The sequence below is a fragment of the Perognathus longimembris genome, chromosome 25 (genome assembly GCF_023159225.1).
Source record: "Perognathus longimembris pacificus isolate PPM17 chromosome 25, ASM2315922v1, whole genome shotgun sequence".
NCBI classification, from domain to species: domain Eukaryota; kingdom Metazoa; phylum Chordata; class Mammalia; order Rodentia; family Heteromyidae; genus Perognathus; species Perognathus longimembris.
Window position 1 is genome coordinate 8,389,557 of NC_063185.1, and position 14,078 is coordinate 8,403,634.

At 51.9% G+C, this 14,078-nt stretch overlaps 1 protein-coding gene across 1 annotated transcript in view; it reads left to right on the forward strand.

The window, feature by feature from the left end:
- The first annotated feature begins 779 nt into the window (after window positions 1-779).
- Window positions 780-14,078, forward strand: part of Lvrn (laeverin) — a 42,324-nt gene continuing 29,025 nt past the window's right edge. The window contains exons 1-3 of the mRNA XM_048334234.1: window positions 780-1,444; window positions 9,990-10,132; window positions 12,547-12,686. Of these exons, the coding sequence (XP_048190191.1) occupies window positions 780-1,444; window positions 9,990-10,132; window positions 12,547-12,686 (948 nt within the window). The remainder of the gene's footprint in view (window positions 1,445-9,989; window positions 10,133-12,546; window positions 12,687-14,078) is intronic.

Here is a 14,078-nt window from a genome sequence, read left to right on the forward strand (position 1 = left end):
TCCCCCTCCCATTTCACTGGCAGAGACTGGGGACCCCGCGCCCCGGCTGGCCGGGGGGACTCGCCCAGGCGCACGGGCCAGGAGGCGCCGCCTGGGGCGCAGCGCCCGTCGCGGGGGCCCCGGGTGACTGGGGAGTCGGTGGGCGGCCGCTTTGTGCTCCGGGGTGGGCAGGGCAGGGAGAGCGAGGTGCGCACAGCCCCGCCAGGAGCCCTGCTCCCTGCCCCGCCCCAGCTTTCTGTGTCCCCCCCCCCCCATTTCTCCGTCCTCCCAGCTCTCCATCCGCTCTCCTGCTCTCTGTGGGCCCCCCTTGCCCTTTTCCTTGAACCCCGAAAGTCTCTGGGACAGCGATCGTCCGCGGCTCTCCCTGCTGTCCGGGGGTTGGGCCCCCGGTTGGCTGCGCCCTGGGTGGGATCCCTGTGTGGACGGCGCGGACACCCCTCGCGCCCGGCACGGGGGTGGGGGTGGGGGGGTGGTCACTGCGGCTCCTGGGGGGGATCAGGGGCCCCGACCTCCGCCCAGCACACTGGTGGGTGTGCGGCGCATCCCCGCCGCTCCGCCCCGACGCCGCCCGGGGGGCGACCGGCGCCCGCGCGCACGCGAGGGGCCCCTCGGGGCCTGGATGGCCGGGTGGGGCCGCGTCCCGCCCGTCCTCCCGGCGCCCGCGGGGAAGGGGTGGGGACGTTATAAGAAGCAGGAGCCGGGGTGGCGGTGCCGGGACCCCGCCGCTGCTCTCCGCCAGGGCCCCCGGGACCCCGCAGCGCCCCCCCTCCACCCCCGCCATGCCGCCTCCCGCGCGCTCCGGCTTCTATGTGAGCCGCGGGGCTGCCCTGGGCCTGGCCGCGCTGGCCGCCGCGCTGCTGCTGGCGCTGGCGGTGCTGGGCGCCCTGCACGCCCGCGGCCAGCGCGCCCCGCCGTCGGAGGAGCCGTCCCCGGCCCCCGGGGCGCAGGACGCCGAGGTCCTCGTGCCAGCCCCCCCGGAGGAGCCGCCAGCCCCGGTCTCCGACGCCCCGGCCCGGCCCCCGGGGCCCTGGCAGCGGCTGCGCCTGCCGCCCTGGCTGACGCCCGAGCACTACGACGTGGAGCTGTGGCCACGGCTGCGCCCCGGCGCGCCCGCCCCGGACTTCACGGGCCGCGTGCGCCTCGCCGTGCGCTGCCGGGCGGCCACGACGCGCCTGCTGCTGCACAGCCTCCTCCCCGAGCTGCGGGCCGAGGTGCGCGGGCCCTTGGACGCGGGGCCCCTGCAGGCCGCCGCCCCAGAGGCGGGCCGGGTGCCGGTGCTGGACGTGTGGTTCGCGCGGGACACCGAGTTCGCGGTGCTGGAGCTCGGGGAGCCCCTGCAGCCCGGCCGCCGCTACGAGCTGCGCCTCAGCTTCGCGGGCCGCGCCGCGCGGGACGCCCGGGAGGGGCTCTTCCTCACCGAGTACCGCGACCAGGGCCGCCGCAGGTGAGCCGGCCCGCGGCCCCTCCGCCCCCCCTGGGGTCCCCTTCCGTCCTCCCCGGGGCCCCTCCGTGCTCCCCGGGGGTCCCCTCCACCCTCCCTGCGTCCCCTCCGTCCTCCCCGGGGTCCCCTCCGCCCTCCCCGCCTCCCCTCCGGCCCCCCTGGGGTCCCCTGCGTCCTCCCAGGGGTCCCCTCCGTCTTCCCCGCGGGATCCCTTCCGTCCTCCTCGGGGCCCCCTGTCCCTCCTTCCCCCCCCCCCCCAGCTCAGGTGAGCCGGCCCGCGTCCCCTCTGGCCCCCCCTGGGGTCCCCTTCCGTTCTTCCCGGGGCCCCTCCGTCCTCCCCGGAGTCTCCTCCGCCCTCCCCGCGTCCCCTCCGTGCCCCCGGGGTCCCCTCTGGCCTCCCCGCGTCCCCTCCTTCTTCCCCGCGGGGTCCCCTCCGCCCTCCCTGCGTCCCCTCCGTGCTCCCCGGGGTCCCCTGCGTCCTCCCAGGGGTCCCCTCCGTCTTCCCCGCGGGATCCCTTCCGTCCTCTCCGGGGCCCCCCTATCCCTTCTCCCCCCCCCCCCCCAGCTCAGGTGAGCCGGCCCGCGTCCCCTCTGTCACCCCGCCTCCCCTCCGTCCTTCCCCCGTCAGCACAGCCACGCGGGTCCCCTCGCCCCGTCTCCCCTGACCCCTGGGGCCAGCGCAGGCGAGGGCGGATCAGTCTGCATAGGTCTGCGTCCTCGGTGCCCGGCCAAGCTGTTTTCCTCGGTGTCTGCTCTGCCTCGACTTCCCCTCTCACCTCCCCCTGCTAGGGAATACAGCCTGCACTTGTGTGTGCGCGCGTGCACCTGCGGGCCTCGGTCCGGTCCGGGTGCCTGCATTCCGGCGCCGCCCCCCCCCCGCCCCCCCGCCACCGGGCGCGGGGCCCCGGAGCTCTTCAGCTCAAGGCTGTCTCGCTACCCCTGGAGCCACAGCGCTGCTTCCAGCGTTCCGGTGGTTAGTTGGAGACAAGGGTCTCACGGACTTTCCTGCGGGGGTTGGCTTCGAACTGAGATCCTCAGATCTCAGCCTCCTGCGCGGCAAATGGTGACAGGCGTGAGCCTGGGTGCTGAAGCGCGAATGCGTGGTGGCAGCGGTGGGACATCAGGCCCCCCAGGCCCCCTCCCATCCCGTCCCCCCGCCCCTGTCTGGGGTCCATGCGGCCTTTGGCGGGCAGGCAGCAGCAACCCCCGCCAGGTTAGGGGCTCTGATATTCACGGCTGGGAAAATAATACAAGCAATGACAACGGGCCTACTCCCAGGAGTTTCCTGTGCATGCGTCCCTTTTACACCTCTGCAGGAATGTCTGGGAAAGGGAAGACAGGAAAAAAAGGGACTTGAGTCTTCTATTGTTGTTTTGTGGTGGTATTGGTGCTTAAACTTGGGGGGGTGGGGGGAAACCTCCGGCCTTTAAGCATGTCAGGTCTCTTTCCTTGGCTAGCCACAACCAGGAATCCTCTTAGCTCTGCCTCCGCATAGCTGGGAACCACCACATCCCAAGGTCTTGCTAACTTTTTTGAGCGGTGGGGGAGACAGGGCCAAGGAACAGATTGCAGGTGTGCAACACGTGCCCAGCCTTAAAACAATTAAAAAAAAATAAACCAGTGAACTTTTCCTTCTTCATCCACACATTGGTGGACCGTTTGTGGCTGACATTTATGGCTTGCATGTACTTTGCCCTTTATTATTACATTAAAAAAATTGTCTCCCATCCTCCTGAGGGAGCAACCCTACCAAGTGACCCCCCCATCCATGGTTGAAATAAGATCTAAATAAGTTTAGTGAGCTGCCTCACTAATGTAATCTGTAACTTTTGTTCTTAAAGGCAGTGTATTTTTCTCCTTCAAATCAGCATCATCAGTTCTTGAAAAGTCTCATTAGGATAAGAACTTTTCAAAATAACTGCACTTCAGAGCATATGTTCTCTCAGAGGGAGAAAACAGCAACTCTTTGCATCCATACCTGACAGGGGTTTCTTCTTGAAAAGGCCATTTGTTCATGTGTCTCTTTTTTTGTGTATCAGTGCAGCTGGGACCCAGTGTGTTTCCTATCTCGCAATCAGACAGCACGAGGGCTCCAGCCATGAGCTGTTCTCATGTAATGCGATGTGAGATGAGGGCCACGTGATTTGTGTGTAGCAGCAGTTAGGCCCTTCTTGATTGTGTATAAATACGTATTCCAAAAGGTGCATTGTGCGGTGGATCATCCACTATGAAGAGAATTGTCCCCGTTCTTTATTAAGCTTATACTGATTGTGCAAAAGCACTTCATTGTGGTATTTCCATACAAGATAGAATGGACTTCGCTTACATTTGCCCCCTCTAATGCTACCCCTGGCTCATCTACCCCCTTTCTTTCTACAAATTTTAATGGGTCTCATTATTCAATTTGCATAATATTTATAATGGACTCTATGTATGTATGTATCATCTATCTATCTATCTATCTATCTATCTAATCTATCACCTATCCACATTGCTTCTAGAGGCTGCAAGTGACAGAGAATATGCCATTTGTCTTTCTGAGGCTAGCTTATGTCATTATGGTTTATTAACATTATGAAACATCATGATTTCATTCCTCATTGTGGCTGGAGAGTCCGCTGTGTGCTCCCTCATGCATTCCCATAGCTGACTCCATCGCTTGGCTCTGGTGAATTGTGCAGGCATCTCCCTTGTGTGCTGACTGACATTCCTCTGCATGCAATGACCAGGAGTCTAGCTAGAGCAGGATTATGGCCTACCTCTCGTAGTGTTTTTGTGTGGGTTGTGTTGCAGTGCTGGGATTTGAACTAAAAGTCTCAAGCTTATAGGTGATTTCTCCATGACTGAACCACACCTCCAACTCTTTTTTGCACTGGTGATTTTAAGATAGGGTTTTACTTTTTTTTTTTTTTTTGGACTGGATCTTGACACCTCTTGTAGGCTTCTCCCGCTGATGCTGAAAATGACAGGCTCATGCCACCATGCCCAGCTATTGGTTGAGATGGGGTCTCCCCTCTATGCCCAGTTCTCAAACTTCCTTTCTCTCGCTCCCAGTCTCCCACAGTTTGATGTTTCTGAGGAATCTCCAAACTAATTTCCAGAGTGGCTGCACTAAGTTGCATCCCCTCCAATGCTGTGTAAGGACTCCTTTTGCACTATGTCATTTGGGCTATTTATTTATTTGGTGGTGTTGGACATTAAGTCCAGAAATGAGGCTCTCATAAAGAATTATGCAATAAATGACCAAAGCAATTGCAGTTTAATTTGTTTTCTTGTCTTATTGCATGGTCTAAAATTTCTAGCACCATATTATACAAGACTACTAAGAATGAACAATCTTGATTTTGCTCCTCTGCTTGGGGGAAAATATTTAGTCTTTCATAATTAATCATAATTATTGGTGTGAGTTTTTTTTTTCTTTTGCCGGTCCTGGGGCTTGAACTCAGGGCTTGGACTCTGTCCCTGAGCGCCTATGCTCAAAGCTAGCACTCTACCACCTAAGCCACAGCACCACTTCTAACTTTTTTTTTCTGAGTGCTTAATTGGAGTTAAGAGTCACACGGATTTACCTTTCCCTGCTTGCTTTGATTTTTCAGATCTCAGCCTCCTATTCGAATAGTTAGGATTACTGGCATGAGCCACTGACACCCTGCTATTTGAACTTCACTGGGTTCCCGGAGGGCAGGGCTTAATAAGAACAGGTAGCACACTGGACATTTCTCTTTTTGTACTGATCCTGGGGCTTGAACTCAGGGCTTGAGTACTGTCCCTGAGCTTTTTCTTTTTTTTTGCCTCTACCACTTGAGCCACAGCTCCACTTTCAGCCATTTTGGTAGTTTATGGGAGCTAAGAGTCTTATGGATTTTCCTGCCCAGGCTGGCTGCAAGCCAGGACCCTCAGATCTACGCCTCCTGAGTAATTTAAATGACAGTTGTGAGCCACTGGCACCCGGCCACATTTCGATAGCTCCTGCTTGAACTGCGCTCTGCTCACCTGGCCTAATTCTGCCCTCATGATGTCCTTTTCCTTGAGATGTCTACCATCTCAGACTAACCACAGTCTTCCTGCTGTCTTTCTTCTATAATTCTCTCGGCCCACAGGGGTGTTCCTCCCATTGCTCTGCTCTTCATTTCTTTCCTTGGTCCCTGGATGTCAAGTAGCAAGTACATCTCAAAGCTTCTTAGCCTTGTCCAGACGGCTGTGTGAACAGGACCTGGGATGGTCCCCCTGTGGGCCAGGCCATAGCTCTTCTTATCCCTAGCCCGGGACTTCTGTTTTATCTCTTGTGGGGCTTGAACTCTGGGCCTAGGTGATATCCCTGAGCTCTTCAGCTCAAGGCTAGCACTCTACCACTTGAGTCACAGCACCACTTTAATTTTCTGGTGCTTAATTGGAGATAAGAGTCTCACTGACGTTCCTGCCTGGGCTGGCTTTGAACTGCAGTCCTCAGAGCTCAGCCTCCTGAGTAGTTAGGATGACAGGCATGAGCCACTGGTACCCGGCTTGTCCGGGACTTTGATGGGGCCCAAGGCATCATCTATCTTCTGTCTCTGTCTCCAAAGCTGTCAGTTGTTCTCTTGCCTTTAGATCCATACCTGGCCCGACCAAGAGCATCCCTGGCCACAGGGTTTGTTTTGGCTTTCTCCTGCATTTCCTGGCCTGAGGAAACACTAGTATTGCTCTCAGCGTCTTCCCCTTCTAGCCTGAGGTTGGAGGCTTGCAGGAGGCCTTGCCTCAACCCCCTGACCACATGGGAGGCTTAGTTAGATGTCACCCCGTGCCCACCAGATCTCCTTTCTATCTCTGTGTCCTTCATATCTTCACCTTGCTTTTGTGACCTGCAGGGGCCAGCTGAGATGCCGGCGAGGGCCCCACGCTTTGAAGGCCACTTGCTTTGGATGCCTTGGTAACATGGGTTGACTCCTTCCTTTGGGGTTTGTATCTGTTATATGGCGAGGCCTAGTTGGTAACAATCGCTTATCGCACAAGTAAGGCAACAAACAGGATCCACGGGCCAGCAGTTTAACATCTGGCTCTACTCAACATTTTGATTTCTGGGTGTGCGCTGTGTAACAAAATTTAAGTGGAGGGAAACTCTTGAAGAATTTTATTTAATCTCCGACCCAGTCTGATATTTCACACTTGTTAGGGGAGAGCTGTAGGCTGACGGAGCTCATTAGGCAATTTGGAATGAAAGGCTTTACTGAGCGAGTCCAAGCCGGTGGTGTTTTGTTTGATTTTTCTTCCCTTATGGCAAGACTGATTTCCCAAAGGTGTGGTGATTTTTGGTTGTTGTTTTTTTTTTTTTCTTTCTTCCACTTCTGAGATCTCTTCTAGCACCGGAGAGCTGCAAGGCCTTGAGTCTGTGGCAAAAACAAGTGCTTGGGGAAATGCTCTGAAATGCTGAGCCACTAGGAAGAAATGCTCCCAGATGAATCCTTAATTCCAGGGCAGAGAGAGGGGGGGGGGGGAGAGGGAGAGAGAGAAGGGAAGGGACAGAGATAGGGAGAGGGGGAGGGAGGACAGGAAGGAGAGGGGAGGGGGAAAGGGAGAATAAAGGGAAGGGGAGAGGGAAAGGAGAGTAGGGGAGGGGAAAGGAAAGGTAGGAGGGGAGGGGAGGGGGAGGAGAAAGAGCAGGGAAGGGGGAGAGAGGGAGGGGGAGGGAAGAGGGAGGAAGGGGTGGGAGAGAAGGAACAGAAATGTCACTCTGAGGTCTGCAGATGTGGCGTGTGGTATAACTAACTCATCTGGGCCCGTGTTGTCTCTCGCAGTTACAATTGAGATGGACAGCCACAGAGGGCTTGTGAGGACTTTCTCTTTGCTTTTTGTTTGTACGAAATTGGAGAGGGAAATAGTTGAATAAAATCCAAGAGAATTTCCTTTATTTCACTTCTCTGGAGACCTGAATCATAGACATTGCAAGGAACCCACTTGATGATTGGTTTGCTAAAGTGTTAACTCTCTAAGGTCTCTTAGCCTTTATGAATCCACACCATAGAAGTTTCCCACCTCCTTGAGAGTCTGCGTCTGCATGTGCGTGCGTGCGTGCGTGCGTGTGTGTGTGTGAGTGTGTGTTGTGTGTGTTGTGTGATGTGAGCATGAGCATGGAGAGGTTGGTCCTAGAGCTTGAACTTAGGGCCTGAATGAGCTTCTGTGTTCAAGACAAGTGCTATACCACTTGGAGCCACAGCTCCATTTCCAGATTTGGGGTGGTTATTTGGAGATAAGAGTCTCAAGGACTTTCTTGTCCAGGCTGGCTTTGAACAGCAATCCTCAGCTCTCAGCTTCCTGAGTAGCTCCCTCCTTCCTTCCTTGAATACTCCTTGAGGGGCAGGAGCGTTGTAAAGCCACGGCACACGAGGGGTTATCATGGCGCCTGACTTTTTGGCATGCCTTTTACCGAACCCTTGGCCCTTGAATGGTTTCCCAACATACAGCCATGCATCATCTAATCAGATATACTTTCTCGCTGCACATTACGCTGTTTTTATGTTCATATACCACTTCGTACAAAATGTTCTACAAGTTCAGAGAAGCCAGTGAGTCATCTCCAAGCTACTTACTCATCACCTCCGCCTGGGCCTTTCCCCTCAGCTTGTTCACTATCTTTATTTGCTCTTTAGAATTCATTTTCAAGTGCTAAAGGGCCTTTGAGATCACCTGGAAATACTGGGGTTTGAAATCAGGGCTTTGTGCTTGCTAGCTAGGCACTCAACTGCTAAGCTACTCTCTCAGTCATTTTTTACTCTGGTTGCTTCAGAGACAGTATTTTGCATCTTGTCCAAGCTCATGCCCAGATAACAGTTGTCTGCCTATGTTAGACTTTTTGTCTTTTTCTTTTTTTTTGCCAGTCCTGGGGCTTGAACTCAGGGCCTGGGCACTGTCCCTGGCTTCTTTTTGCTCAAGGCTAGTACTCTACCACTTGAGCCACAGTGCTACTTCTGGCTTTTTCCATATATATGGTGCTGAGGAATCGAACCCAGGGCTTCATGCATGCTAGGCAAGCACTCTACCACTAAGCCACATTCCAGCCCCTAGTAGTCAAACATGATTTATATTTAATGTACAGTACACTAAAATTCTTACAACCTGTTAATGTTTTTTTTGTTTTGTTTTGTTTTTGTAGGTCATGAGGCTTGAACTCAGGGCCTAGGCACTGTCGCTGAGCCCTTTTGCTCAAGACTAGCGCTCTATCACTTTGAGACACAGCTCCACTTCCAGTTTTTGAGTGGTTAGAATCTCCAATTAACAGAGACTTTTTTCCTCTCGCGGGCTTTGAACCATGATTCTCAGATCTCAGCCTCCTGAGTAGCTAGGATTATAGGCATGAGCCACCAGCAACCAGATAAATGTATTTTAAAATTAAATGTATGTATGTGTACACACACACACACACACACACACACACACACACACTATGCCTGGCACTTGAACCTGAGCTTTAGGTCAAGGCTAGTGCTCTACTGCTTGAGCCACAGGTCCACTTTCAGCTTTTGGGGTAGTTAATTTTTTTTTTTTTTTTTTTTTTTTTTTTTTTTTTTTTTTTTTTTTTTGGGCCAGTCCTGGGCCTTGGACTCAGGGCCTGAGCACTGTCCCTGGCTTCTTCCCGCTCAAGGCTAGCACTCCGCCACTTGAGCCACAGCGCCGCTTCTGGCCGTTTTCTGTATATGTGGTGCTGGGGAATCGAACCTAGGGCCTCGTGTATCCGAGGCAGGCACTCTTGCCACTAGGCTATATCCCCAGCCCCTGGGGTAGTTAATTAAAGATAAGAGTATCAGGACTTTCCTGCCCAGGGCTGACTTTGATCCACCAAGATCCTCAGATCTCATCTTCCCTTGCTTAGGTTCCAGGTGTGAGCTAGCAGTGTTGGCAATTAAACATATTTTTAATAAATGATTTCTAGCCCTCTACTACTGCTCCATAACTATGGTTCTTCTAAAGTTTATCTGTATCAACAATGGTTTGTGAAATTGGAAGGAACAGAGAATTCAAAGGTGATTTCTTGGTAGGTTTAATTACTAATAATATAAAAAGGTAAACAGTAAAGCGATGTTGATCATGTTTCTGTTTTCTAGGAGGAGAGCTGAGGCTTGGCAGGATTATGGGTCTTTTGTCTAGAATCTTCCATCGGGGAGCCACAGGCCCCCCTTCTGTCCATGTTTTTTTTTTTTTTTTTTTTTTTTTTTTTTTTTTTTTTTTAAAGGCCTATTTCTCAAAACATTGACATTGCGTATTTACTATGTTTGTCCTATTTTATTTATAAAACTATGTTTGAAAGGTTGATGAGATACTGAAGCACATTTTGTTTTGTGGTTGGAAAGGAAGGAGTTCACTTTTTTTTTTTGAGACTTTAGGTATTAGAAGAACCCTTAGGAGCGGCAGGAAATAGAGTCGGTGTCACAGAGAGGGCCGTGAAGATTCAGAGGAAAAGCTCTGAGAGACTTTCTGCATACACCTAGTTAGCAGCCGTCCCCGTCAGTAGGTATTTTGCTTCCGTTGATCTGGGACAGCAAGCAGTGAATTTTCCCTCCCCGCCAATGTCTTTCAGGGCCCTGATAGCCTCTCATTTGGAGCCCACGTATGCCAGGAACGTGTTCCCCTGCTTGGATGAGCCGGCTCTGAAGGCGACGTTTAACATTACCATCATTCATCACCCGAGCTACGTAGCCCTTTCCAACATGCCTCCTCTGGGTAGGTCAGCTCCCCACCATTCTAGAAACGTGAACTCTGTTGTGCCTGGTGCCAGGCCAGCTTTCTTAGGCAGTGTGATCATAGTGGCACTCTATTACAGCTGGGGAGAGCCGGATTTGGGGGTGGTGGTGGTGGTATGGGGTAAATCCCACACCCTTATGTGCTAGAGTCTGGGAACAGGACTCAGCCCTTGTACACAGACCGGCCGGTTAGTTCTGCCCTCTCCCTTTGATCCTTAGTGGGAATGAGCCAGTGTGGAAGTCTTGGTTTGAATCTGATGCATAGATGTGTTTTATTCGGCTCTTGCGAGTTTTCTTTTGTTTGAATTAATATCCAAAGATGCAGAGGTTTCATCATCATTTTCATTATTATTAATTATTATTATTATTATTATTATTATTATTATTATTATTATTATTTCTGCTAGTCCTAGAGCCTGTACTTGGGGCCTAGGCACTGTCCTGGAGCTTTTCTTTCCTCTAGGCTGGCCCTCTGCCATTTGAGTCACAGCTCCTCTTCTGGATTTTTTTTGTGTGTGGTGGTTCATTGGAGACCAGAATTTCACAGACTTTCCTGCCCAGGGTGGCTTTGAACCACAACCTTCAGATCTCAGCTTTCTGAGTAGCTAGGATGACAGGCAAGAGCCATTGGCACCCAGCTTCTTTCTTTATTAGTGTCATTATTTGTTTTCAGTAGCTGTACAAAGGGGTTTCAGTTCCACAAGGCAGGCTGTGCTCCGGGTCAGCCCTTCCATCCTTCCCCTCCATCCTTCCCCACCCCATCCCCTACCTTCAGGTGAAGAGGCTCCGTTTTCACATCGCTAACATGCTGATTGTAAGGACTGTATTTGCCTGCCCTTCCTCTCTCTAGGCAACTGGATGCATACATTTCATATCTTAATTTAAAAATCTTAAATTTTTTTTTTTTTTTTTTTTTTTTTTTGCCAGTCCTGGGCCTTGGACTCCGGGCCTGAGCACTGTCCCTGGCTTCTTCCTGCTCAAGGCTAGCACTCTGCCACTTGAGCCACAGCACCGCTTCTGGCCGTTTTCTGTATATGTGGTGCTGGGGAATCGAACCTAGGGCCTCGTGTATATGAGGCAGGCACTCTTGCCACTAGGCTATATCCCCAGCCCTTAGATTTTTTTTTTTAACTTCCTTGAAAAAGTAAGAAGATCTGATAACACTGGCTCTGCGCTTGTCATGTGACAGCAACCACTTACAGCTGAGAAGAGGGGCTCTGTGCCCTACATGCTGCCCTGGTCCCCTACACCCCCCCCCCCCCCGCCCCGCCGGCCCTGCCCAGGGCCCCCTCCCAGTCCCATTCATGTCACGATGGCGGGCTAGTCCTCACCATATCAGGTTGTGAGGTTGGTTTAGGCTGAGCATAGCCTCTGTGGAGAACAGTGTGTGTGGGGGTTCTCTTCCTTAGCCTTCCTCAGATCCAGACAGCTCTGCATGAAGGTCTAGGGGAGTTCGCAGGACATGGACACAGTGGAAGTGGGTGGCAGAAAGCGAAGGCAGTGTGGGGACCAGAGCCCACACACTGACCACCAGTGCAGAGCACGTGACCCGAGAGGCCTCCAGCCCTCCCCCTGCTGCTGTTTAACTTAACCATCGTCCACTTAGTCATTACCATATCAGTTGTACGTATTTTGTGAACACCTGTGATGATTTGATACAGGAATTCAGTGTGTGAGCTGGGCACAGTGTGCTAGTGGCTCATACCTATCATTCTAGCTACTTGGGAGGCTGGGATCTGAGGATCGTGGTTAAAGCCAGCCTGGGCAGCAAAGTCCATGAGACTCTTTTTATCTCCGATGAACCACCACCAAAAAAAAAAAGAAATCGAAAGTGGTGGGGTGTTTCAAGTGGTAGAGCACTAGCCTTGAGCAGAAGAGTTCAGGGATAGCATCCAGGCTCGGAGTTCAAACCATAGGACTAGCACAAAAATAATATACAACGAATGCAATGTCATGATCAAATCTGAGCAGGGAGCGTGCATTCCCATGTCCCGAAGCACTAGAAAATGCTTTCAACCGGCATAATAGTTATACATATTTATGAGTTACAATGTGTACTGATCAAATCAGGGTAGCTAGTGTGACTATTGCCTTTATCATTACTCTGTGTTTAGATCCTGGAGTGTGTGAGTGTGTGTGTGTGTGTGTGTGTGAGAGAGAGAGAGAGAGAGACAGACAGGCAGGCAGGCAGACAGGAACCAAGACACAGAGAAACACTGGGGCTTGAATCCTTCATGTAGTTTTGATGGTTTTGTGGTAGATGGTGAACTCCAACCCGAGGATTACAGGAAGTACCTGGGAAGGGGGGCTCCAGGAGAACTGACCTGGCAGAGTATTTCCAAGTTGGGAATGGTCTCCATGGATCGTGACTGGGACTAAAGTTTGTTTCCCTAGGTCAGTCTGAGAAGGTGGACGAGGACGGAAGCCGATGGAGGGTCACCACGTTTCGCACCACACCCCGCATGCCCACATACTTGGTGGCACTCGCCGTGTGTGACTTTGATCGTGTCAGCAGGATGGAGCGGGGGAAGGAGGTGCCAACAGGGGGTTGCTTGAGGGGGGGGGCGGGGGGAAGACGGACAATGCTGTCCGCAGATGGTGTGTCCACTCTACAGGTATGTGGGGGTGATGCTTGGCACCCCACTGTTGCACATCCCAAGTCTGGGAAAGCTGGTAGTGTGTGTTGGCAGAATGAGACATACCCAAGATGGGCAGGGTAGCGCACATCTGTAATCCCAGCCTTCAGCTGCATTCTGCACACAGCTCTTTCTGAAGCTAATTACATTCAACATTTTCCTCTTCTCACCTCCAACTTCTGTTCCACGGGTTTTTAGTTTTATACAGGTTGTAAAGAACATGCTGGTGATTCTATTTTAAAATATTGCTTAGATGATATTGCGATAGAATATAAAATGCTGTCATATACATATAGCACTTGGTGCTAAACACAAGCATACGCTGCACAAATAAGTGACATAAATGATTTCTGACATATATCAGAAAAAAAATTGGAAGATTTACTTTTACTGTCCTGAATGTGTGAGAAATAGTAGATTTTCACTTGCTTCGACACCCTTCAAACCCAACAAAATCTTGATCAACACTTTTTACATTTGAGAAATTAATCTTTACCATTTGAAAGTGAGTTAGGATTATGTTTTGTTTATTATTTTTATTGTGATGCTGGGCATTGAACCCAGAACCTCAGATCCTGGGCACTGTCTCTGAGCTTCGTTTTTGTTTAAGGCTAGCCCTCTACCACTTGAGCCATAGTGCCACTTCTGGCTCTTTTGGTATTTAATTGAGGGATAAAAGTCTCACGGACTTTCCTGCCGCACTCGCTTGGCTTTGAACTGTGATCCTCAGATCTCAGCCTCCTGAGAAGCTAAGGTTACAGGCATGAGACACTGTGGCCCCCAACTTCTGTTTTGTTTTTCAGACAGAGCCTCACTAATTTTATCCAGACTTGCCTCAAAACTCTCAGTCCTCCCTTCTTTACCTTCTGAGAGGCTGGGGTTCCAGGCATGATCTCTATGCCCAGCTTGTTTTAATTACTACATGATTTTAAGTTTGCTTCCTAAGGGCCATGCTGGGTAACCACAGGGACAGCGCAGTTCTGCTTCAGATCAGCAGAAATGAGTTCTGAAAAGCGAAGGCCAAGCAGGGCTACACTGCCCCTTCCTATGAGAGCCCCTTCCTGTAAGCGGGTGGCTGGCTCATCCACAGATTGTTTGGTAATCACAATCATACATAATTTCCTCCAGGACTCACCGGATGCCCTTTCTGAAGAAATCACTTCATTCTCTTTAAACTCTCATTTGTAGGTTTATTTTTTGTTTTTTGTTTGTTTTGTTTTGCTAGTCCTGGGCCTTGAACTCAGGGCCTGAGCACTGTCTCTGGCTTCTTTTTGCTCAAGGCTAGCACTC